We start from the raw sequence: 24,121 nt of genomic DNA, 5'->3' as shown, positions 1-24,121 counted from the left end.
TTCTCTAAAGATTTAGGAAACAATGAAGAACATATTCTTAGTTAACACAACACAATTTTGTCATCTGTTTCTTAATCTCCAAGAAACAAGACCCTGATTCTTGAAAGTGGTATACAAATAAGTAGATATGTTTAAGTTGTGAGCAAAACAACCCACAACAAAAACATTGCTATCTCTGAAAAGGGAAATGTTAACGAGTGTCTCAGAGCAATCTTTAAGTACTTTAATTAGTAAATTTTTTTTATAAAAAGTTGTGTATGGAGTGCATTGAAAATTATAATAGTTGACTTTTTAAAAGAATAATTACTAAATTTAGGATGCTTAAAGAGTATCCCGGAACACTTGTTAACAAGAACCCTCTGAAAATACCACCACAAGACAAACTTTTGTTATGTCATCTATGTTCCATTTGATCTAAGAAGCAATAAGAAAGTGACCTTTTCTAAGGAGCATTGGGAGCATATATTTAAACAAAAATTGCCAAAAAGAATCTCAAATTCATGCATATCTGAAAATTAGTTCTCTGTAGAGTGGTTTTCCACAAGAGAAGTGTTAAAGATTACCATATAAGATGCTGATTTTCATGAAATAAACTATTCATAGGAGAAGGGGTCTAATAACATGTAGTTCGACGATAAGATAAGTAAAATTCAACAAAAAATTATTCTACACAAAAATTAAACTTGAATCCTTATGATCTATTTATCTGAAAAGGAATCCATTAACCACTTAAGATAAATGATTTGTTTACATTATAGTATTTGCACATACCACAACAATGTTAAGTTTTTTTTTTATTCAATAAAAAATTATTCTACACAAAAATCAAACTTAAATCCTTGTGATCTATTTATCTGAAAAGGAATTCATTAATCACTTAAGATAAATTATTCGTTTACATTATAGTATTTGCACACACCACAATAATGTTAAGTTCTTTTTTTTTTTCTCTTCAAGATAACGTTAAGTTGATAGTCATATAAAATTAAAATTAATTGAATTATAACATGAAATACTTATCCTTAAAAACATTGATATGATTTTTTTTTAAAGATTAAAAAATAAAATATATCACCGAAACGAAAAAATCATCCAGCACCAAACGTGCTTCAGGAGACTTAAAAGTTACTACAATGTTTCAACAAAAAGAAGAGAAAAACTAAGAGTATGATTAAACCTTCAACAATAAAGTTGATTCAAACGGAGATGAGTTTAAGTTTTTTAATTTGTTTTGCTAATATTAAGTAATATTTTACAATTTAAAAAAAAAATTAAAAATAATATATAAATTTAAACCGATTTGCTCAAAAAAGAAAATTAAACCGATACGCTACTATAATTTTCATAATTAATAAGAGTAAATCACTTTTAAATTAGTGTCTGACTCTATTAATATTTTAAAAAATCTCTCTCTTTGTAAAAAGTTTCTCAATTAATTTCATAAATCCTAGCTCAACTGGCAAAAATATCAAAATTGTTAAGCCGTACGTCATGACCGGGGTTCGAACCCCGGTACCTCCACTTTGTGTGTGTGAGTTTATGATGACTTTACCATCTCTTCTTTCTGCCAGAAAAAAAGTTTATCAATTGAATTTTTTTTGTGACAAAGGCCTGAACTATTTTGAAATATTATCAAAAGTTTCTCAATTATATCCCTTTTTCTTTGTTTTTGTCACATGACGAAGGACTTAATTGAGAATTCTTTAACAAAAGTAAAGATTATTTTGAAATATTAATAGAGTTGGAGACTAATTTGAGAGTGACTTACAAAGACAATGATCAATTTAGTATAATCTAATTAATAATGAGTAGTATTTACCAAAAAAACAATTGTTCAAAATCTAACTAAAATAAAAAGGAGACATCCTAAATTTTGTACACGTGAGATATCAAAGAAACAAAGAGCTAAGACATTATCCATTCCCACAAAATGAAAACAAATCACATAATGCCACGTTGGATTAACGTATCTATGGCCATCTAATATCAGCATTCTGAAGCCACAAATTTCTTATATGGTTACCATTAGATTCTGCTTACTTCTTACATCATAATATCATAACCTTCAAAATCTTTGTGTGTGACAAATAAACTTAAAAGAGAGATTCATAACTCAATTTTATTTTTCATTTGCTCTCATAGTTTGAACAAATGGCAACTTCTATGATGATAACTTTGCCTCAATTCACTGGTCTTAGATCACAACTCAAACCTTCTCCTATCCAGGGTTTGGTAATTCACCACTCTTTTCATGTCATCATTTTGTTACATATGTTTTAATATATCTATAGTTATCTTGAATTTATTTTTACAAAAATGCATGTTTTTAGTCCATTAAAATGAAAACATTTAAATTTTTATAATAGATCCCTCATAATATATCTTCAATTTTTTGTAGAAAATGAAATTGTTATTAATGTGTTTTGCTTCTTTTTTATTTTTTATGTGAAGGTTGCTGCCCAACCTATGACAAAGCGCAAGGGAAAGGGTGCTTTGGGAGTTCGTTGTGACTTCATTGGTTCATCAACTAATGTGGTATGATTTCTAGAATTATATTTAGATCCGATTCAAATGTTTTTATTCATATTGCGTGTTTGGATTGACGGTGAATTTGACGAATGTACTACCATGATTTTGACAAAAGTTACACTTTAAAATTTTAGCTAAATCAATGTGTCACCGTAATTTTGTGAAACTCGTTATTCCAAACATGATGTGTATAGTTTTCTAGTCCAATTATTGTGGAAGTAATAGTCATTTTGGTGCCTTAATGTATAACAAGTAGCCATAATAGTCGTTCATTGTATCAAAATTCTAAAACAGTCTTTGATTGTGCACTCTGTTATTTAAAACACTCAATGTTGACAGTAACTCTTTTCTTATAAGAACTGATATGTCAATAAGTGTTTATATGGACTGATATGACAGATAATACAGTACCAACGGAACATTTTAACTACAGTACTAACTGAACATTTTAACTACAATACTAACGGAACATTTTAACGCAAGAGACTATTTTGATTAAAAGAGTGCACAATCAACGACTATTTTTGATGCATTAAAGGACCTATTGTGGCTACTTGTTACACATTCAGAAACCAAAGTGATTATTACTCCCATTTTATTATGACACTATGCTTAGATGTTAACTTCAATTGGTGAGAATGTTTAGTAGAGTTGAATAAAGTTAAAATTTGTAACTTCTAAATAAGTAATTAGTCTTTAAAAATGTAAAAGTTTTCAATTTTCAATGCCCTTTATTACGCAAACTTAAGTTACTATTTAAAGTCCTTAACCAGTGCCCGGGGTACTAGTTAACATTTTCTTTTATATGTAAATATGATTGACTTTGACATGTTGGACAGATTATGGTGGCATCTACAACCCTAATGTTGTTTGCCGGAAGATTTGGATTGGCTCCATCAGCAAACAGGAAAGCAACAGCAGGACTAAAGCTGGAGACAAGGGACTCAGGCTTGCAGACTGGTGACCCAGCTGGGTTCACTCTTGCTGATACTTTGGCATGTGGAACTGTTGGACACATCATTGGTGTTGGTGTTGTTCTTGGTCTTAAGAACATTGGTGCATTGTAAAAAAGAAAACTATGTTGTGAACTTGTGTTCTATCTGTAATAAGTTTTAATGTCATTTTATTTTTGCATCCTTGAGACTTAACCTTTATTCTTTCTTAACGGTGATATTTGGTTGCTCGCTTTGCTACTTAAACACGCACAAACATAGAGACCCAACGATACAATCAAGTCATCCAATTCAATGCGATTCAATCATGTGTTTCCATAAGTGACTCAATAGTTCAACAAGTAACCTGATACCCTCACTAGAACGATCACCGAGTTGGTTGTTAAAAGACTATTATCGTACTTAAAACATTCCTGGTTAGTTAATTGTACATGAACATTGTTGCAAGTGCAGATTAAGAAAGGATTGCCTCCTAAATCTATAGTTCAGTGATTAGTTTAATTGTACATAAACATTGTTGCATGTGCAGATTAAAAAAGGATTGCCTCCTAAGTCCTAATCCTAGATATAAGAGATTCCAATTTTACAGTTTTCGCATTAACTCCAAACAAGACTCGTCAAGCCAAGGCTGAAATGAACCCATGTGGCACACATTCTGCAAAAATCGGCAGACAAAAGTACATCAAAATAACTTTCATTGCGAGCAATTCACAACAGTTGGCAAAATATGTTTTTACAAATGTTGAATTATGAAACAATGCACCAAACAAAACTGTAGAATAATCTAGTTAAATCCACGAGAAGTTTACGCAACGTTACAGAAATAATCATAACTAAAAACTACTAAATAGACAATTTCTAATTAGTAAATGAGACACAGCCAGAAAGTCTATATCCAATTGCCTCATACAAATTTCTATTTCTATTTTTAATTTTGTGTATTAACTAATGAAAATATGGTAGATTATATATTTTGTATTATAGAAAACATCAATTTTGCAAAAATCGTTTTAATTAAATAGCATAGAGGATAGTGTACATAGGGGATTCATTGTCTTAGACCAGCGATCATACCCCAGAAAAATAATCTACATATATAGGTAGACCGTAGTTCAATTTAAGGGCTAGCTTACCTCAACGGATAAAAAAAATTTACAACCAGAAAGGGCTCTAAGTTTGTTCAATCTACGTAAATCACGCATGTAGAATGCCTACATCACAGTTTATAAAACTATTGCATCAAAGGCGCAACCCAGTGCTTTAAATCTCTTGCCATAGCAGGGTTCAAATCCAAGGAATGGTCAAACATGTTTTTGCAAGAGACTGACTTGATGACTGAACCTGATACCTCCTAGTCCTATTCTTCATACACACATTAAGGATCTAATAGACTAATACTAGAAATCATGTGAACATGAATCTATCAACTTACATTCATATAGAAAAACATTGCTTTTGCAAGAGACTGATTTGATGACTCAACCTAATACCTCCTACTCACAAAACAAGAACTCTGGCATGTCAACGCCCCCTTTCCTATCAAATCATTGCTTCAGCAGGCAAAATATTCTTCATACACATTAAGGATCTAATACTCGAAATTATGTGAATGAGAATCTATTGACTTACTTTCATATAGAAAAAAAATCCACGCAAGAGAAACAAAATCCTACGCTTATTCTTGGACTCCTCAGCAATAGCTTTGGTTAGATCTGCACAATTATGAAACAAATATTTGTTAGAGGCCTGAAATCAGATTGAGAATAGAAAGAGTTGAACGATAATAAGAATAGAAGTTGAAAATCCAATAGAAGCTACCAAAATACTTGCACAAACAGACCACAAATTAGAATATAGACAGAAATTATGTTCTTTCAGCAAAATCTAACCACAACATAATGATGATTAAAAATTAGTATTAGTCAGTCGCAGAATGTGCCCATACTTAAAAGGTACCATGAAATACCTTGACTACACAGAAATAAAAGATTGATATACGGTTATTGTCATATATTAGGCTCAAATAATAAATTAACTCATAAGTTCATGAGTAAATTACATTTATTCATGAGGCTCTACATTACTCTGACACATTGTTTTGGAAATAATAATCACGACTCAACCCCCCAACATTAAAGAATTTCACAGACAATCCTGTTTATAATAATTTTAACAAACACAAACAACCATCACAATATGAAGAAAATACAAATCAATACGAGATAGTTTCATGTTTTATAACAAGAAAGATGAAGTGTATAACCTTCTCTTAATCACAAATCATATAATTCAACTATGTTTTGGTTGGTCCACCCAACACATCATTATGACTGCCTATTTAGGATTAAACTCTACGTTACCATTTTTACATACGAAATAAGAAAACTTGAGAAGTCTGTTAGATATAGGACTCCTAAGGGAAGAAGTTATAGAATACTAGTTGTTTATTTAATAGTATTATAAATTAGTAACTGTTACTTATGTGCAGTAATTGCTGTCTGCAGTAGTGTTTGTCTACTAAACTAATATGTAACTGCTATAGGAGTGAGTTAGTATTATAAATAAGATGCAGAGGAAAAGAAAGGTATTCAGGGATTGGGATAAAGGATAGGTAGGGAGAGACCAAGCTTTCGAATTCTTGGAGGGGAGAGAACCAAGACTCTCTAATTTCTTGGGATTATATTGTAATATTACTATTAGTTTATATTTTGATATCAGTTCCTATCAAAGTCATAACAGTTGAGAAAATATGGACCTACCAGGGTACATTACATGATACGGTGTAGTGACACCTTCCGTGTGATATGATTCAACCACCCTCCGCCGTGTTTCGAAATGGCGTTCCTGTTTCTTTTTCTCACATAGTTCGAGCAGAAGGGACTCATACTCTTGTTGGTTATAAGGCCTTTCAAGATGTTCCAAAAGTCTTCTCCTAAATTGAGAATCATCATAAGCAGCTATTTGCACTTCGTCTTTGGGATTCAATTCTTCAAAATACTAAACACACAAAGCATAGATGTGTCATGAAAAATGTTAAAAATTAACTGTTTGAAATTGTTTCTTTAAAAAAAGTTATTATTTTTTAATAATGTGCATGTTTGTAGACCATTAGCAAAATATGACTAATACAGGTACACTGCAAAGTTGAAGACACTTACAGATGAATCATATCTTTTTGAAGGAACGAAAGGGGTATCTTCACAAACTTGATAAGGTTCCAAAATAGTAACATCTGGATCGGAGCAATTACCCCCATCCTCCACCGTGGGTGTGTTTGTGGTATTCTTACAACTCATATACTCCTTATCACCATCAACAATCGTCGCAGAATTAAGGATTAGTTCATTATTTTTTTCAAATGCCGGATCAGAAACTAGTGAATTTTGCTTAAAACATGAAATTTGTCCTAGCGACTCACTACCCAGATTGACCAATCTGTGATCACCTTCATCTACACCAACATCATCACTAATATAACCAGGAGGATCATATGTAGGATCAAGGAATAGTTCATTGCTTTTTTCAAATGCGGGATCAGAAAATAGTGAATTTTGCTTATCACTTGAATTTTGTCCTAGTGACTCACTGCCCAGGTTGACCAATATGTGATCATCTTCATCTACACCAACATCATCGCTAATATAACCAGGAGGATCATATGTAGGCAACAGTGATTGGTAACCTGCATCCACCTCATCATTGTCATTGCTATTGCCAACATCAATATTTGAAGCACCACTATGGTTACTAGCACTGTCAATTTCAACACCAGGATCATATGTAGCCAAAAAGGTACTGTAATCTGAATCCATCTTATCACTGTCATTTTCAACACCAGGATCATACGTAACCAAAAAGGTAGCGTAATCTAAGTCCGCCTTATCACTGTCAATTTCAACACCAGGATCATATGTAGCCAAAAAGGTAGCGAAATCTGAATCCACCTTATCACTGTCATTTTCAATACCAGGATTATAAGTAGTTAAAAAAGATCCATAATCTTCATCATCATCATCACCAGTATTTGCAATCAAAATTATTCTGCAATCTTCACTTACATCATCATCTATCATATAATCATTTTTATCTATTAAGACATTCGTATTTCCACAAATCATCGCAGTTGTCCTTGAAGCACTAACGGCACGATTATGCTTCAAAATATCATTCCTGGCCTCCCGTCTTCTTAATAGCCTTCGTAACCTTTTTGTTTTATCATCAGCATGAGAGCCATCCGGGTTAAACATGATGAAAGCACGCTCGATTTTTCCTTTAATGGGAACAAAATCCTCCTTTGAAAGGGAAAAGAAGAATTCGCTGCAAACATTAATAAAAAAACAGCGAAACAATCAATTTTATCGATACAACTGATACTCTATATCTTAAGGAATACATTTATCTACAAATTTTAAGCACTCTTGACTGTATTCATACACGAGGTATTTTCGAAACATATCTGAATCATGAAAACTATGTTCAGGGGAACAAAAGGGCATTAATTTCTACAATCTGTGGAAAAACATTGGATGAAAAACTACCAAACATTAAATAGAAAGCCAGAGTTATCTATAGGAAATGTGTTTGATTGGTTTATGAGGGATTGTTGTCATGTGCATTTATCGAAATTTCTAAGATTAACCATAATGGAGCTTATAAAAAATATTGTGTTTCTAAATTTTTTAGGACCTTCAATAAATGAAAGTAGTTCAAACAAATAACGCAAATGGAAAACAAAAGTTGCATAGCTGGACATCGCTCAAACTAGCTCTGACTAGGGTTCAAGTCCGAAACTCTCCTAAAGATCTACATAAATTCCATTATAAAGTAATGTTTGGATAAACAACTTAATTAAAAAATCAACAAGACAAGATTGAGTTCAATGTAACAAGAAACAAAAACAAAAAAACCAACGAAAGTGAAAAAGCGAAGAGTAACGTAGCTACTTACCAACGAGAGTTCACATGACAGAGGGAGAATTGGGGTTTGTGGTAAAAGAAGAAAAGAAATGCATGGTGGATCCGAAAGTGTTTGGTTCTGTTTCTTCTTTTAATGGAAAATTAAGGGGATCAGAAGTTGATCAAGAAATAATACCGTTTTCAGTAAATTTATGATTTTTAAATTACCCATCCCTCCGACTTTACAAATAGCATAAAATTTTACTGAAAAATTCATAATATTATAATGATCTCTAAAAAAAAATTAGAATTTTTTAACAAAACATAAATTTAATATAAATTTTTATATTTTTGATGGTTAAAAATTCATATTTAATTTATATTTTGTTAAAAAATTCTAATTTTTTTTACAATATTCTACAATTTCATTAAAAAATACAAAAGTTGACATAAAAATAAGGACCAAAAGTAGTGATTGAAAATTTTGTAGGGACTAAAAGTTTAAGGAAAATTTTAGACGGACTAAAACGAAAAGCTGATATATTTATAGGGACCAAAAACATATTTAACCCTTAAATAAATTTTAAAAAAAAAATTAAAGATAGCAAGAATAAGATGAATTTGAAAGGTGAGACCAACTTGTACATATTTTATTTCTTCTTTTTATTGTGGGATCTGTTAGTCGTTGAGAATAGATAGACAAAGTCTTTATATAATTGTTGGTAACTAATGAGTACCCATTTTTCCTCTCTCGATGGGGTCTTTTAAAAGGTTGAGGTCATTGTTAAGTAAATGACTTTTCATTGGAGATGCTCTAATCATCTACCAATAATCTTGAGACACTTTTTTATTTTTTTCATTTTGTACCCATCTTCTTTTCTCCACCATGGGAATACATGTTAGACACTGATGCTTATAGAGTTAGGACACTCATGCCGAAAGATTGGTCAATATTCGCTTCAACACATTTTTTGTTACAGAAATTCTTGTGTATACGTATTAAGAAAGATAGAGCTAACAATCAGTTGATACTCTTCCTTCAAATAAAATAAATAAATAAAAATGAGCTAATACTCTTGGTGTAGACCTACATACAACGAGTTTATAAATGGATATATTTTTTTTATTGAAAAAAGAAGAAGCAATTTTCACTTTTTTTTTTTGGTAGAAAGACGAAGTCATTGTAAATCCACATACATAAGTTGTAGTGTCGCGGTTTGAACATTGATCATAGTATTAGGTCTAACAATTTTGACATTTTTATCAGTTGAGTTAGAACTTATTGGCACAATAATTGAATGCATAACCTTTAAGATGACATTTCTATATTAAGGTTTTTAATATCTACATTTCGGACAAAAATTAACATTTGTCTAATTATTTTTACCACCACTTTAAAGACAAACAAACAACTTCAATTTTACTCCTTTTATCTACCTCGGTTCACTCTCTATTTGTACAAGAAATGAGTATAAGTGATAAATTAGTTGGACCCTTTTTAATAAGTGGATTCCACTAAATCAATTATGTTTGCGCTGCCTCGATTCGCTTTCGTCATGACTTCACAATCCTCAACTCTTTATCAAATGAGAGAAAAACCAAATAAAATAAATAGATTTTCATATTTTGTTTTCATAAGGTTCAGCTAAGAGACACTTCATCTAACTATTACTAAGCTTATGAAAACCTTAAGAGATTTCAATCCTAATACTAGATACAACAACAACAACAAGGCTCTAATCCTAGATATAAGAGATTTCAATTTTAAATTTTTCGCATTAACTCCAAACATGACTCGTCAAGCCAAGGCTGAAATGATCCCATGTGACACACGTTCTGCAAAAATCGACAGACAAAAGTACATCAAGATAACTTCCATTGCAAGCAGTTCACAACAGTTAGCATAGATAGTGTTACCATAATATTAACATGTCTTAGAAATAAAAACATTAAATATCTAATTATGAAACAATGCAGCAGACAGAATTCCATGAGAAGTTTATGCAATGTCACAGAAATAATCATAATTAAAAAAAACTAAATAGACCATTTCTAATTAGTAAAGGAGGCATGGTCAGAAGAACTGTATCCAATTGCCTCATACCAATTTATATTTCCATTTTTAATCGTGTCTTAACTAAAGAAAAGTTACTAGATTATATATATTGTGTAATGTGTATTATAAAGACATCAATTTTGCAAACATCAATGTCACTAACAAAACACACAGTTGCTTGCTGCATAATGTTTTAATTAAACATTTATAGGTATGTGTTCTTGGGTTGGATCCTGGGATTCATGTGTATGAAAAGAATACCATAGGGGATTCATTTTCTTAGTCTAACCATCATATCCTAGAAAAATAGTCTACCTATATAGGTAGACTGTAGCTCGATTTAAGAGCTAGCTTGCCTCTAAGGGGATTCGTTTTCTTAGTTGACGATCATACACCAGAAAGAGCTCCAGATTTGAAGTCATTAAAACCCATCACCACCATGTTAACGATATGCAACAATATAGTTTATAAAATTATTGCTTCAAAGGGGCAACCCAGTTCTTTAAATCTCTTTCAATCGCAGGGTTCAAATCCAAGGAATCGTCAAGCATTGCTTTGCAAGAGACTGATTTGATGATTCAACCTAAAACCTCCTACTCACAAAACAAGAACTCTGGCATGTCAACGCCCCCTTTCCTATCAAATCATTGCTTCAGCAGGCAAAATATTCTTCATACACATTAAGGATCTAATGCTCAAAATTATGTGAACGAGAATCCATTGACTTACTTTCAGATAGAAAAAAAAACCACGCAAGAGAAACAAAACCCTGCGCTTATTCTTGGGCTCCTTAGCAATAGCTTTGGATAGATCTGCACAATTACATACAAAACAAATATTTGATAGAGGCCAGTAATCAGATTGAGCATAGAAAGAGTTGAGCAATAATGAGAATAGAAGTTGAAAATCCAATAGAAGATACCAAAAAACTTGCACAAACTAACCACAAATTATAATATAGACAGAAATGACGTTCTTTCAACAAAATCTAACCAAAATATAGTGGTGATTAGTAATCAGTACTAGTCAGTCGTAGAATGAGTCCGTGCTTAAAAGGTAGCATGACTACAGAGAATTCAAAGATTGCTATACCTAGTCAGTCATGTATTAAGCTCAATAATAAATTAACTCATAAGTTCATGAGCAAACTACATTTATTCACGAGGCTCTACATTACTCTGACGCATTGTTTTGGAAATAACAATCACGACTCAACCCCCCAACATTAAAATTTGACACAGACAATCCTGTTTATAATTTTAACAAACACAAACAACCATCACAAATTCACAATATGATGAAAATACAAATCAACAGGAGATAGTTTCAGGTTTTATGATGATAAAGATGAAGTGTATAACCTTCTCTTAATCTTAAATCATATAATTCAACTATGTTTTGGTTGGTCCACCCAACACATCAAGTGAGGGTTTATTTAATGCTAGTAGTAGTGAGGATTGAATTGAGACCATTGAATTTTGGTCGCATATTTAGGACCAAAATTTATGCTACCGTACGAAATAAGGAAACCAGAGAAGTTAGAACAATTGAGAAAATATGGACCTACCAGGGTACATTACATAATACGGTGTAGTGACACCTTCAGTGTCATATGATTCAAATTCCCCCTTCCATGTTTCGTATTGGCGTTCCAGTTGCTTTTTGTCACATAGTTCGATTAGAAGGGACTTATACTCTTTCTGGTCATAAGGCCTGTCAAGATGTTCCAAAAGTCTTCTCCTAAATTGAGAATCATCATAAGCAGCTATTTGCATGTTGTCTTTGGGGTTCACTTCTTCTCCAAAACACTAAACACACAAAGCATAGACGTGTTATGAAAAAAAGTTAAAAATTAACAGTTTGAAATTGTTTAAAAAAATATAATTTTTTGAATAATGTGCATGTTTGTAGACCATTTGAAAAATATTACTAATACAGAAACAGTGTAAAGTTGAAGAAACTTACAGATGAATCATATATATTTGAAGGAACGAAAGGGTTAGCTTCACAAATTGGATAAGATTTCAAAATAGTTACATCTGGATCGGAGGGAATACCCCCATCCTCCACCTTGGATGTGTTTGTGGTACTCTTACCATGCATATACTCCTTATCACCGTCAACAATCGCCACAGGAACTAGTGAATTTCGCTTAACACTTGAACTTTGTCCTAGTGACTCACTACCCTCCACCTTGGATGTGTTTTTGGTATTCTTACCACGCATATACTCCTTATCACCGTCAACAATCGTCACAGGAACTAGTGAATTTCGCTTAACACTTGAACTTTGTCCTAGTGACTCACTACCCTCCACCTTGGATGTGTTTTTGGTACTCTTACCACGCATATACTCCTTATCACCATCAACAATCGTCACAGGAACTAGTGAATTTCGCTTAACACTTGAACTTTGTCCTAGTGACTCACTACCCTCCATCTCGGATGTATTTTTGGTACTCTTACCACGCATATACTCCTTATCACCATCAACAATCGCCACAGGAACTAGTGAATTTCGCTTAACACTTGAACTTTGTCCTAGTGACTCGCTACCCTCCACCTTGGATGTGTTTGTGGTATTCTTACCATGCATATACTCCTGATCACCATCAACAATCGTCACAGGAACTAGTGAATTTCGCTTAACACTTGAACTTTGTCCTAGTGACTCACTACCCTCCATCTTGGATGTGTTTTTGGTACTCTTACCACGCATATACTCCTTATCACCATCAACAATCGTCACAGGAACACCACGCATATACTCCTTATCACCATCAACAACCGTCACAGGAACTAGTGAATTTCGCTTAACACTTGAACTTTGTCCTAGTGACTCGCTACCCTCCACCTTGGATGTGTTTGTGGTATTCTTACCATGCATATACTCCTGATCACCATCAACAATCGTCACAGGAACTAGTGAATTTCGCTTAACACTTGAACTTTGTCCTAGTGACTCACTACCCTCCATCTTGGATGTGTTTTTGGTACTCTTACCACGCATATACTCCTTATCACCATCAACAATCGTCACAGGAACTAGTGAATTTCGCTTAACACTTGAACTTTGTCCTAGTGACTCACTACCCTCCATCTTGGATGTGTTTTTGGTATTCTTACCACGCATATAATCCTTATCACCATCAACAATCGTCACAGGAATTAGTGAATTTCGCTTAACACTTGAACTTTGTCCTAGTGACTCGCTACCCTCCACCTTGGATATGTTTTTGGTATTCTTACCACGCATATACTCCTTATCACCATCAACAATCGTCACAGGAACTAGTAAATTTCGATTAACACTTGAACTTTGTCCTAGTGACTCACTATCCTCCACCTTGGATGTGTTTTTGGTATTCTTACCACGGATATACTCCTTATCACCATCAACAATCGTCACAGGAACCAGTGAATTTCGCTTAACACTTGAACTTTTTCCTAGTGACTCACTACCTAGATTAACCAATCTGTGATCATCTTCATTTACACCAACATCATCGCTGATATGACCAGGATCATATCTAGGCAAAAAGGATTGGTAATCTGCATCCACTTGATGATTGTCATTGATATTGCTAACGCCAATATTTGAACTACCGCGACGATTACTAGCACTGTCAATTTCAACAATAGGATCATATGTAGCCAAAAGTGTAGCATAATCTGAATCCACTTCATCACTGACATTTTTGTTATCAGGATCATATGTAATTAAAAAAGATTTGTAATCTTCATCCAATTCATCATCATCATCACCCGTATGATCATTTATATTCTCTAAAACATTTGTATTTGCACAAATCATCGCAGTTGTTCTTGAAGCACTAGTGACACGTTTGCGCTTCAAACTATCACTTCTGGCCTCTTGTCTTCTTGATAGCCTTTTTAACCCTTTTCTTTTATTGTCGGTATCAGGACTCTTCAAATTCTCACTCATATGAGAACCAATATCAACATCAATCTTATGATCATCTACATCTATTAAAACATTCGTATTTCCACAAATCATCGCAGTTGTTCTTGAAGCACTAACGACACGATTGTGCTTCAAACTATTATTCCTGGCCTTCCGTCTTCTTAATATCCTTTCTAACCTTTTTGTTTTATCATCAGTATGAGAATCATCCAGGTTAAACATGATTAAAGCACGCTCCATTTTTCTTTTAATGGGAACACTATCCTCTTTTGAACAGATATAAAAGAACTCGCTGCAAACATTAATGAAAAAAGAGAGAAACAATCAATTTTAGTGTTACAATTGATATCTGATGTCTTAAGGAATATATTTATCTACAAATTTAAAGCACTCATTTATTGTATTCATACATACACAATCCTACGAGATATTATCCTAACAAGTCTGAATCATGAAAACTATGTTTTGAGGAACAAAAGGGCAACAAATTTAGAACATGTCGAAAAACATTGGATGAAAAATTACCTAACATTAAATAGAATTCTAGAGTTATCTACAAGAAATGTCTTTCACTAGTTTATGAGGGTTCGTTGTCATGTGCAGCTATTGAAATTTCTAAGATAACCATAATGAAACTTTTATTTGGTCAAGCAGCTCAGTGGTTAGATCTCGCACATTTTAAATGTGGAGAAGTGGGGTGTCCGAGGTTTGAACCTCGGCCCCTGCATATAATATGCAATATCCGTACCAACTGAGTTAAGCCACAGGGATAGATAACCATAATGAAACTTGTCAAACACATTGCATTTCTAAAATCTAAAAAATGAAAGTAATTTAATGAGAGGCAAAAATTTCAGTTTTTGGCATGTCTCTTGTCCCCAGTTTGTTATGTCCATGAAACAGTTTTACAATCAAACACAGTACAACTACAGTTGTCTTGTCTTGTCCCTTATTTTCTAATAGATCAAACACACCACAATTGTATTTCTAAAATTTCCAAGGATCTACAATAAACGAAAGTAGTCGAAACAAATCTTATAGAGCTTCAAATTGTTTTGTTTTCGTAAACTATCTTATAGAGCTTAAGCTGAAAGCAGTTTATGAAACATGTCATAAGTTGTTTTTATAAGCTCTCTCAAACAGATTCACAAGTAGTTACGACATTAGATAAACTCAAATAAGCCGATTCATAAAAACCCGAAATTGGGTGTGCCTCCTCCCCCCTTATGCAAATTATTTTAAATAAATAAAAAAATGTGATTGAGAAATAGTTTGAGTTGAATGTAGCAACAACAATAGAGAAACAAAAAAAAAAATAACAGAAGTGAAAAGTAGCGTAGTTACCAGAGAAAATCGGGGTTTGTGCTAAAAGATTGAGAATGTGTGGCAAAAGTGTAACGAGGGTTTTGGTGCTGGTCTTTTCTTTCCCAAAGAAAGTAGCGGGAAATAAACCATGAAATTGATTCTTTCCTTGTAAATCAACATTATCAAATTAATATCCAAACTCCTGGGTAATAGTTAGTGTAATACGATAAATCCTCCATGTATCTGATTATGTAATTTATTAGTCAAAATAGTCCTTGTTATTAAAATATTTCGTTAATATATAGTCATATTAGTGGTTGATTTGGGATCTTGGAGTTTGCTTCTCCAGAGGTCTCAGCTTCGATTTCTTCTAGTGTCAATTTCGGTGGGCTAAGTCCATACACAGCTTACTCTAGCTTTAAACGGGGCCCCCACAAGTAGGCGGTGGGATTGGTCCCCTCGGATTAGTCGATTCTTAGATCGGATACTTATTAGGTACTATTATTAAAAAATAATGTGTCAATGTGGAACCCATTTAAGATCTCAAATATGAGAGTCTCCATTGTGGATGCTCTTACTTCAATGTATTTACTTAGAATAATTACACTTTTGTCCCCCTATAAGTTTCCCAAAGTTTTGATTTTGACCCCTAAAAAAAACAACTCTTTTCAGGCCCCCTAAGTTTACTTTATGTGGCAATTTTGACCCCCCCACGTCAATTTTGACCTAGTCAACTGACAAGCGGGCGTCACGTGTGTAATTTTTTTGTTTTTTTTTTTAAATTGTAATTAAAAAATTTGTTTTTTAATTACAAATAAAAAAAATTACAATTTTTTTTGTTTTTTTATTACAAAAATGAAAAAAAATAGTTTTTTATTAAAAAATACAAAAATAATTCAAATATTACACACGTGGCGTCCACGTCAGCATTGATTGGGTCAAAATTGGGCTAGGGGCCAAAATTGCAACATAAAGTAAACTTAAGGGGCCTAGAATGAGTTATATTTTTAGGGGGCTAAAATCACAACTTTAGGATACTTAAAAGGTCAAAAGTGTAATTAAGTCATTTACTTATTGTCATATCATTCCTTATAAATATTTATTTATTACCATTTTAGTCCTTATATGAACAGAATTATTGTGAGCATTGAGAGATTATTTTAGCACCAGAGACTATTTTAACTAACAAAGTGCACAATCAGAAACTATTTTGAAATTTTGATATATTGAGGGACTATCGTGACTATTCATTACACATGATTTTTTGCCATGATTTTAAGCAAAACGTGATTTGCAACCGCCCATCCAAACATACACTAAGTGAAACCCAAAGTAGCATTTTGAATAGTTCTATAACTATGCCTAAGAGCATCAATAAAATGAAGTAAAGTAGGTAAATTATGTTACGTAGAATTTAAACAATTTATAGTTGATATAAATAATTTTTTACTTTCAATGACGAATGTTTATAAAAACCCAAACTTGGCTCACATGTTTATATATTTTTTATTAATAGAACTTTTGAATTAAATAATAATTACATTACTTTTAATAAAAAAATTATTTGTTTCGGTTGTTTAACCATTACCTTGAGGGCACTCTCTAACATTCTCTTTTTCTTTTTTTTTTTAATAAATTTACTGACTAAACATTGCAATTTTACCACAACAATAAATTACATGAGTCTAAATTAAAGCTACCCAAAAAATGTATTTGAGCTAGACATTTACAAAAATGAAATACAGAAAGAAACAGTTTCTGTCCTGTTTCAGTTGCTAGCTCCATGGGAATGTACGGAAGGGATTCGAACACTGTATTCTCCACTTCTCACACTTATGTGTGTCTAATCACTAAACTACTTGACTAAAAGAAAAACCCTGCACATCCGATACAAATCCAAAGGGTGACTTTAGAACCCTTCCCTTCATCATAGGTAACACAGCTAATTTGCTACAATCGACTGCTTCATATATTTAATACACATGGAAATTTTATTTCGAATCACTTAGATTTTTGGTCCATGCGAGTATTTGAGAATCGTTTGAAATTTTTATTAAGAATAGAGGTTGGCTTCTTAATGAAGTTCATCTTCGTTCTTATGAAAGAGATGGTGATTTAGTTGATGTCAGTTCCACAAAAATAATGGTGTTTCAGAAGAAACGGAAAAAAAAATGATAATCAAGGAACTGGAAATAAAAAGCAAACACTAATACATGGTTTTCTTACTCAGCTAATAATGAAGAAGTAACTTTAATTTTCAGCTACTGCATATTGTGTCATAATTCAGTGATATGTTTAACTGTACATAAAAACATTGCCTATGCAATGCAGATTCAAAAACCATTAGTTCCAAATCATAGATATAAGAGATGCCATTTTTATATTTTTTGCAATATCTCTAAACATGATTCGTCACGCCAAGGCTGAAACCTTCCCAAGAGGCTCACTTTCTGCAAAAATGGACAGACAAAAGTACATCAAAATAACTTCCAACGTAAACAATTCACAACGATTAGCAGATGTATACATGAAACTCACATATTTATCTGTGTTCGATACAAAAACATCAAAAGTTGAATTATGAAACAATGCACCAAATAAAACTGTACAATAATCTAGGGAATTGCATCAAAAGTTTATGCCATGTCACGAAAATAATCATTAATACAGGAAATTATGTGAACATAAATTTATTGACTTACTTCCACCCAGAAAAAAAATCCTCGCAAGAGAAACAAAACCCTATGTTGTTCCTTGAACTCGGTAATAACTTTTACTAGATCTGCACAATTACGAAACAAATATTTGATAGAGGCCTGAAATCAGATTGAGCATCGAAAGAGTTGAGCTATAATAAGAATAGAAGTTGAAAATCCAAAAGAAGTATAAGCTACCAAAAAGCTTGCACAAACCAACCACACATTAGAATATAGACTGAAATGATGTTCTCAGCAAAATCTAACACAAATATAGTGATGATTAGAAATCATTACTTGTCGGTCACAGAATGAGCCCGTGATTAATAGGTATCATGATCTAGCTCGACTACAGAGAAATCAAAGAATCCGTGATTAATGTTATTTATTAAGTTCAATAACAAATTAACTCATAAGTTCATGAGCAAATTACATTTATTCATGAAGCTCAAAATTACTTTTGACACATTGTTTTGGAAATGACACTGACAAACAACTATCACAAAGTAGAAAATATATGTCAATACAAGATAGTTTTAAGGTTTCATGACATGAAAGATGAAGTGTATAACCTTCTCTTCTCTAAAAGCTTATAATTCAACTAAGTTTTCGTTGGTCCACCCAACACATCAAGTGAGAGTTTTGCAATGGTAGTGGTGATGATTGAATATAGAGCAATGAATCTTGATTGCATCCTTAGGATCAAACTTTAAGCTATACCATTTTTATAAATAAAAGAAGAAAATCTAAGAAGCCAGAAGAATACTTGAAAAGATATGGACCTACCAGGGTACATATCAAGATATGATTTGCTAAGACCTTTAGAGTAATATGCTTTGACCACCCCCCGCCGGGTTTCTAGATGGCGTTCTTTTTTTGTATGCTTAGATGCTTTGAGAAGAAGCTCATCATACTCTTTTTGGTCATAAGGCCTGTCAAGACATTCCATAAGTCTTTTCCGGAATTCAGAAAGATCATAAGCAGCTATTTGGTTGTTGTCTTCGGGGTTCATTTTATCTCCAAAACACTAAAAACACATAGCATAAAGACGTGTTATGGGAGAAAATAAAAATTAATTTTTTGGATTTGTTTCTTTAAAAAAACGGAACAGCGTGCATGTTTGTGGACCGTTTGCAAAATATCATTAATATAGAGACACACTGTGAAGTTGAAGATATTTACCGATGTATCATATGTTTTTGAAGAAACGAAAGGGGTGTTTTCACAAATTGGATAAGAATCCAAAATAATCAGATCTGAATCAGAGGAATTATTCTCATCCTCCACATTGGATGTGTTGGTGGTATTCTTGTCACGAAAATACTCCTTATCGTCATCAACAATCGTCACAGAATTAAGGAATTGTTCATAATCTTCATCAACATCAAACTGCACTTCAGGAGTATCAAATTCCTGATCAGAAACGAGTGAATTTCGCCTAACACTTGAACTTTTTCCTAGTAACTGATCATCTTCATCTACACCAACACCATCACTAATATGATCAGAAACAGATTGATTCGGAAAATAACTGCAACCTTCTCCTACATCCTCCCTGCCAGTGTTGTCGTCAAAGTTGACGTCAATATTTGAACCACTGTGATTACTAGCACAATCAATTCCACTATCATCAGGATTATATGTAGGCAAAAAGGCTGCGTAATCTGCATCCGTTTCATCACTGCCACTGTTGTTGCCATTTGAACCTCCATTGTGATTACTAGAACAATCAGTTAGAATATCAGGATCATATGTAGTCAAAAAGGATCGATAATCTTCATCCGTTTCATCATCGTCTTCACTGGTATATCCACTCAAAAATTTCATATAATCCTCATCTGCATCATCATCTATAGTCTGATTATTTTTATCAATTAAAGCATCCGTATTTCCATAATCTTCATCCGTTTCATCAACCTCTTCACCAGTATATGTACTCAAAAATTCTGCATAATCTTCATCAGCCTCATCATCTATAGTATGATCGTTTTTATCAATTAAAGCAGCCGTATTTCCATGATCTTCACCCATTTCATCATCATCTTCACCGGTATTTGCACTCAAATTGTTCACATTATCTTCATCTGCTGCATCACACTCTATCACATGATCATTTTTATCAATTAAAGCGGCCATATTTCCATGATCTTCATCCATTTTATCATCATCTTCACCGGTATTTGCACTCAAATTGTTTACATTATCTTCATCTGCATCAAGATCTATCGTATGGTCATTTTTAGCATTTAAAGCAGCCATATTTTCACCATTCATCACAGTCGTCTTTGTAGCACTAGTGAAACAATTGTACTTCAAACTGTCATTCATGGCCTCTCGTCTCCTCCACCGCCTTTCTGATCTTATTCTTTTATCATCAGGATAATTCAACTCACTCATATGAGAATCACCAAGTTCAACCTTTACTAAAGCTCGCCCCATTTTTCTTGAATGAGAACAATATCCTCCTTTGAAAGGGGAAAGAAAAACTCACTGTAAGCATTAACAAAAAACAGAGAAACAGTCAATTTTAGTGTTACAAACTTACAATTGATATGTTAAGGAAAATATTCATCCACAAATTTAAATCACTCTTTGACTGTACTCATACACAGTCCTACAAGATATTTACAACGTGTTTGAATGATGAAAACTACGTTTTCAGGAACAAAAGGGAAACAATTGCTACAACATGTGGAAAAACATTGGATAAAAAATAAAGGTTAAATATGTTTTTAGTCCCTACAAAATCACGAGATTTCATGTTTAGTCCCTGGAAAAAAAAAAAAAACTATTCACTTTTAGTCTCATTTTATAATGACTATTTTGAGGACTAAAAGTATCCATTTTTTGTGATGACTATTTTGAAAAAGAAGGATTATTCTTACAAACTGCAATATCATGAAGGACTAAAATTCCCATTAAAATGGCTTAATTGCACTTTTGGACCCTTATCTTTCCAAAAGTTGCAGTTATGAACCCCTAACTAATTTAAATACAAAACAGCCCCCTATGTTTTGATTCTTTGGCAGTTTTGGACCCCCAAGGCAAAAAAAAAAAAAAAAAATTGACACATGGCACCTCACTTAGGGTGCCACGTCAGCGTTGACCGAGTCAACAATGGAATGGGGGTCCAAAACTGCCAAAAATCAAAACATAGGGGGCTGTTTTGTATTTAAATTAGTTAGGGGTCCATAACCGCAACTTTTGGAAAGATAGGGGTCCAAAAGTGCAATTAAGCCTAAAATTTATTAGGGACTAACTTAAAACTCGTGATTTTCCGGGGATTAAAAACATATTTAACCCTATAAGCTCAAATAAGTCAATAAACCCAAATCAGGGTGTGCATGCATTCCCCTTATGTAAAAAAATATTAAGCAAGCTATGCAAGAGAGTTTGTAAGCTCAAATAAGCTATCTCACACATCATCAGAAGTACTTATTCCAGTTTATAAGCTCAAATAAGTCAAAAGGCTCAAATCAGGGTTTGCATGCATGGCCCTTAGGTAACAAAAAAAGTGATTGACAAAGACAACCTATTTTGTTAATTAATTTCAATGAAAAAAATGCAAACATAGTTTGATCGAAATAACAAAAAAATACAGAGAAAATCAATAAAGGGTGTTACAAATACAATAGAAGACAAGATTGTTGTTTCATGATGATCAATGTAACAAGAAACAATAGAGAAACAAAAAGAAAGAGTAACGGAAGTGAAAAAGTAAAGAGTAACGTACCAAGTACAAGGTTGAGTTTGCAGAGAGAGAGAGTTGGGGTTTGCGCTAAAAGACAGCGAATGCGTGGTGAAACCGTGAAACGAGGGTTACTTGTGTTTCTGTTTTTAAGAGAAGATTAAGAGACAAATTGATTTGATTTGATAAGGCAACAGACACTAAGCACTTTACCTTTTAACATGTAACCAAGGAGGTCAAAATCGAGACTTTACTTAAAGTCGAAAGGGAATAGCAGAATGACTCGTAAAATCGCAATTAAAATTGAAGGATTTTACTTAAGGATTTTTGTAGAATTGATATAGAATAGTAAAATCGGGACTCATAAAATCGCAATAAAAATCGAGGATTCTACCAAAACAAAAATAATGTTAAATACTCCCTTCGTCCCGGATTAACTGATCCATTTGCTCAATTCACACATATTAAGAAAAACGTATAAATGATCGAGAGAGAAAAAATAGTTTTAAGTGCTCTTGTTAAGTATTGGTGCATTCTCCACTGTCATATATGCAAAGTGGAATATATTAAACTAGAAGTGATGAAAGTAGTATTAATTAGAGTTATAAAAGGAAAAAAAAAAGTAATTAATATTCTATTGAAAAATGAAATAGCTCAGTTATTTTGGGACACTTTTTTTTTGCAAATGACTCAGTTATTATGGGACGGGGTATATGTTATAAATTGCATAGAGTCATAAATGACTTAAAGTTCAAAGTCCGCAAAATAAATATACATAAATGACTTAAAGCCTATATACAAATATTCTTTAGTAGTCATAATAATGCTAAACAACCTAGGTTTAGTTCATTTTGAACTAGATGAACAATGTAACTAATAAGGAAGTGTGCGAGAAGTGAAAGAATGAATATTTTTGGCCTTTTTGGGTATTTATAGCACCGGATCATGGATTCAAATTGGATCAATTGACGAATTGGGTCAAAAATTGACTCTTATAAAAATAAAATAAAAAATCCTTCAAAATCCTGCAATTTTGATAGGATTTTGTCTTTTTTTGGGACTCTGCTATGGATTTGAGTTGTTGAAGCTACACAAAGTCGCAAAATTCTGGATTTTGGGATTTAAGTCGGGATTCTGATAACCATGCTTGTAACCCCGGTTACTTGAGTAATGGCATCAACGTATGGTGGGAATAGGCCATGCTGCCCGTCAGGGGTTTACAACTCGGCCTACTAAAAGTCTGGGGTCTAACTCGTTTAATAAATGAGTCAAGCTTGAGCTTTTTAAAAAGCCTATTAATTTAAAGAAGAATGCTAACCATTGCCCTTGGGGCATTGGTTAAAGTACTAAAATAAGTAAATTTGCATCGAAAAGTGGTGTAATTATTGCCAAGACAAAAGTAAAGACTTGTATTTTCAAGACAAAGTTTTTTTTTCTTTTTTCTATCAATGAAATCCTTAACCATTGCCCTTAGGGCACTGGTTAGCGAGACCCTAATTTAAATAGGCCGGGCTTAGACTTATAAAAAAAGTCTATCAAGTCGGCCCGTATAGTATATTACACTTTTTCAGAGTTATTATTTATATTTATATATATATCAAAAAGAACTACCGACGGATCCTATTCTGTCAAATCTGCTTATAATAGTTGCATAACCCTTGCAGCCGAGACAAATAATGTGCAGCAGAATATTGACTGGGGCCGAATATGGCAGTTGAAGGCACCACCGCGTGTTCGTTCCTTCATTTGGCGTCTTGTACACCAATGCCTTCCAACAAGGTCCCGACTTGTGCAAAAGGGGATCCCTTGCGACGATACTTGTGTGGTGTGTAATGAATTAGCGGAAACACAAATGCACATCTTTTTTGTTTGCTCTAAGGCAACAAACTGCTGGAAATTACTGAAGCTGGATAATCTTGTTCGGGATCTTCGTCACTGCCAGTGATTTCCCCTCTATGTTGTTCACTTTTTTTGACAGGTTATCCATTTCTCAAGTGGCATTGGTAGCTATGACTCTATGGAGCCTTTGGAAATGTCGGAATAGAAAACTTTGGGACAATGTTGATACACCGTCG

General features: G+C 33.1%; 4 protein-coding genes across 5 annotated transcripts; 1 reads left to right on the top strand and 3 right to left on the bottom strand.

The window, feature by feature from the left end:
- The first annotated feature begins 2,024 nt into the window (after nucleotides 1-2,024).
- Nucleotides 2,025-3,694, top strand: LOC25482249 (photosystem I reaction center subunit psaK, chloroplastic). Its single transcript, XM_013610795.3, has 3 exons — nucleotides 2,025-2,232; nucleotides 2,452-2,535; nucleotides 3,369-3,694. Exons 1-3 carry the CDS (start codon nucleotides 2,152-2,154, stop codon nucleotides 3,594-3,596), a joined length of 393 nt encoding a protein of 130 aa, XP_013466249.1. The 5' UTR covers nucleotides 2,025-2,151; the 3' UTR covers nucleotides 3,597-3,694.
- A 163-nt stretch (nucleotides 3,695-3,857) lies between these two features.
- LOC25482248 (uncharacterized) lies at nucleotides 3,858-8,586 on the bottom strand. 2 transcript variants are annotated; one of them, XM_039833520.1, is made up of 5 exons: nucleotides 8,430-8,586; nucleotides 6,641-7,752; nucleotides 6,242-6,479; nucleotides 5,112-5,194; nucleotides 3,858-4,137 (listed from the first exon to the last, which is right to left on the bottom strand). In XM_039833520.1, exons 2-5 carry the CDS (start codon nucleotides 7,727-7,729, stop codon nucleotides 4,066-4,068), a joined length of 1,482 nt encoding a protein of 493 aa, XP_039689454.1. In that variant the 5' UTR covers nucleotides 7,730-7,752; nucleotides 8,430-8,586; the 3' UTR covers nucleotides 3,858-4,065. The 2 variants fall into 2 exon arrangements, with proteins under 2 accessions (XP_039689454.1, XP_013466246.1); XM_013610792.3 differs by having other exon boundaries at nucleotides 6,641-7,799; nucleotides 8,430-8,576.
- A 1,394-nt stretch (nucleotides 8,587-9,980) lies between these two features.
- Nucleotides 9,981-15,876, bottom strand: LOC25482247 (uncharacterized). Its single transcript, XM_013610791.3, has 5 exons — nucleotides 15,702-15,876; nucleotides 12,399-14,649; nucleotides 12,001-12,241; nucleotides 11,163-11,245; nucleotides 9,981-10,213 (listed from the first exon to the last, which is right to left on the bottom strand). The coding sequence occupies exons 2-5, from the start codon at nucleotides 14,595-14,597 to the stop codon at nucleotides 10,142-10,144; spliced, it is 2,595 nt and encodes an 864-aa protein (XP_013466245.2). The 5' UTR covers nucleotides 14,598-14,649; nucleotides 15,702-15,876; the 3' UTR covers nucleotides 9,981-10,141.
- Nucleotides 15,877-17,855: 1,979 nt separating this feature from the next.
- LOC25482246 (dentin sialophosphoprotein) lies at nucleotides 17,856-22,223 on the bottom strand. The gene is made up of 5 exons (XM_013610789.3): nucleotides 22,092-22,223; nucleotides 19,541-20,848; nucleotides 19,145-19,385; nucleotides 18,365-18,444; nucleotides 17,856-18,112 (listed from the first exon to the last, which is right to left on the bottom strand). Exons 2-5 carry the CDS (start codon nucleotides 20,795-20,797, stop codon nucleotides 18,041-18,043), a joined length of 1,650 nt encoding a protein of 549 aa, XP_013466243.1. The 5' UTR covers nucleotides 20,798-20,848; nucleotides 22,092-22,223; the 3' UTR covers nucleotides 17,856-18,040.
- Between the last annotated feature and the right edge of the window lie 1,898 nt (nucleotides 22,224-24,121).

Source organism: Medicago truncatula, chromosome 1 (genome assembly GCF_003473485.1).
Source record: "Medicago truncatula cultivar Jemalong A17 chromosome 1, MtrunA17r5.0-ANR, whole genome shotgun sequence".
Classification (NCBI taxonomy): domain Eukaryota; kingdom Viridiplantae; phylum Streptophyta; class Magnoliopsida; order Fabales; family Fabaceae; genus Medicago; species Medicago truncatula.
This window is presented reverse-complemented; position numbering and strand designations above follow the sequence as displayed.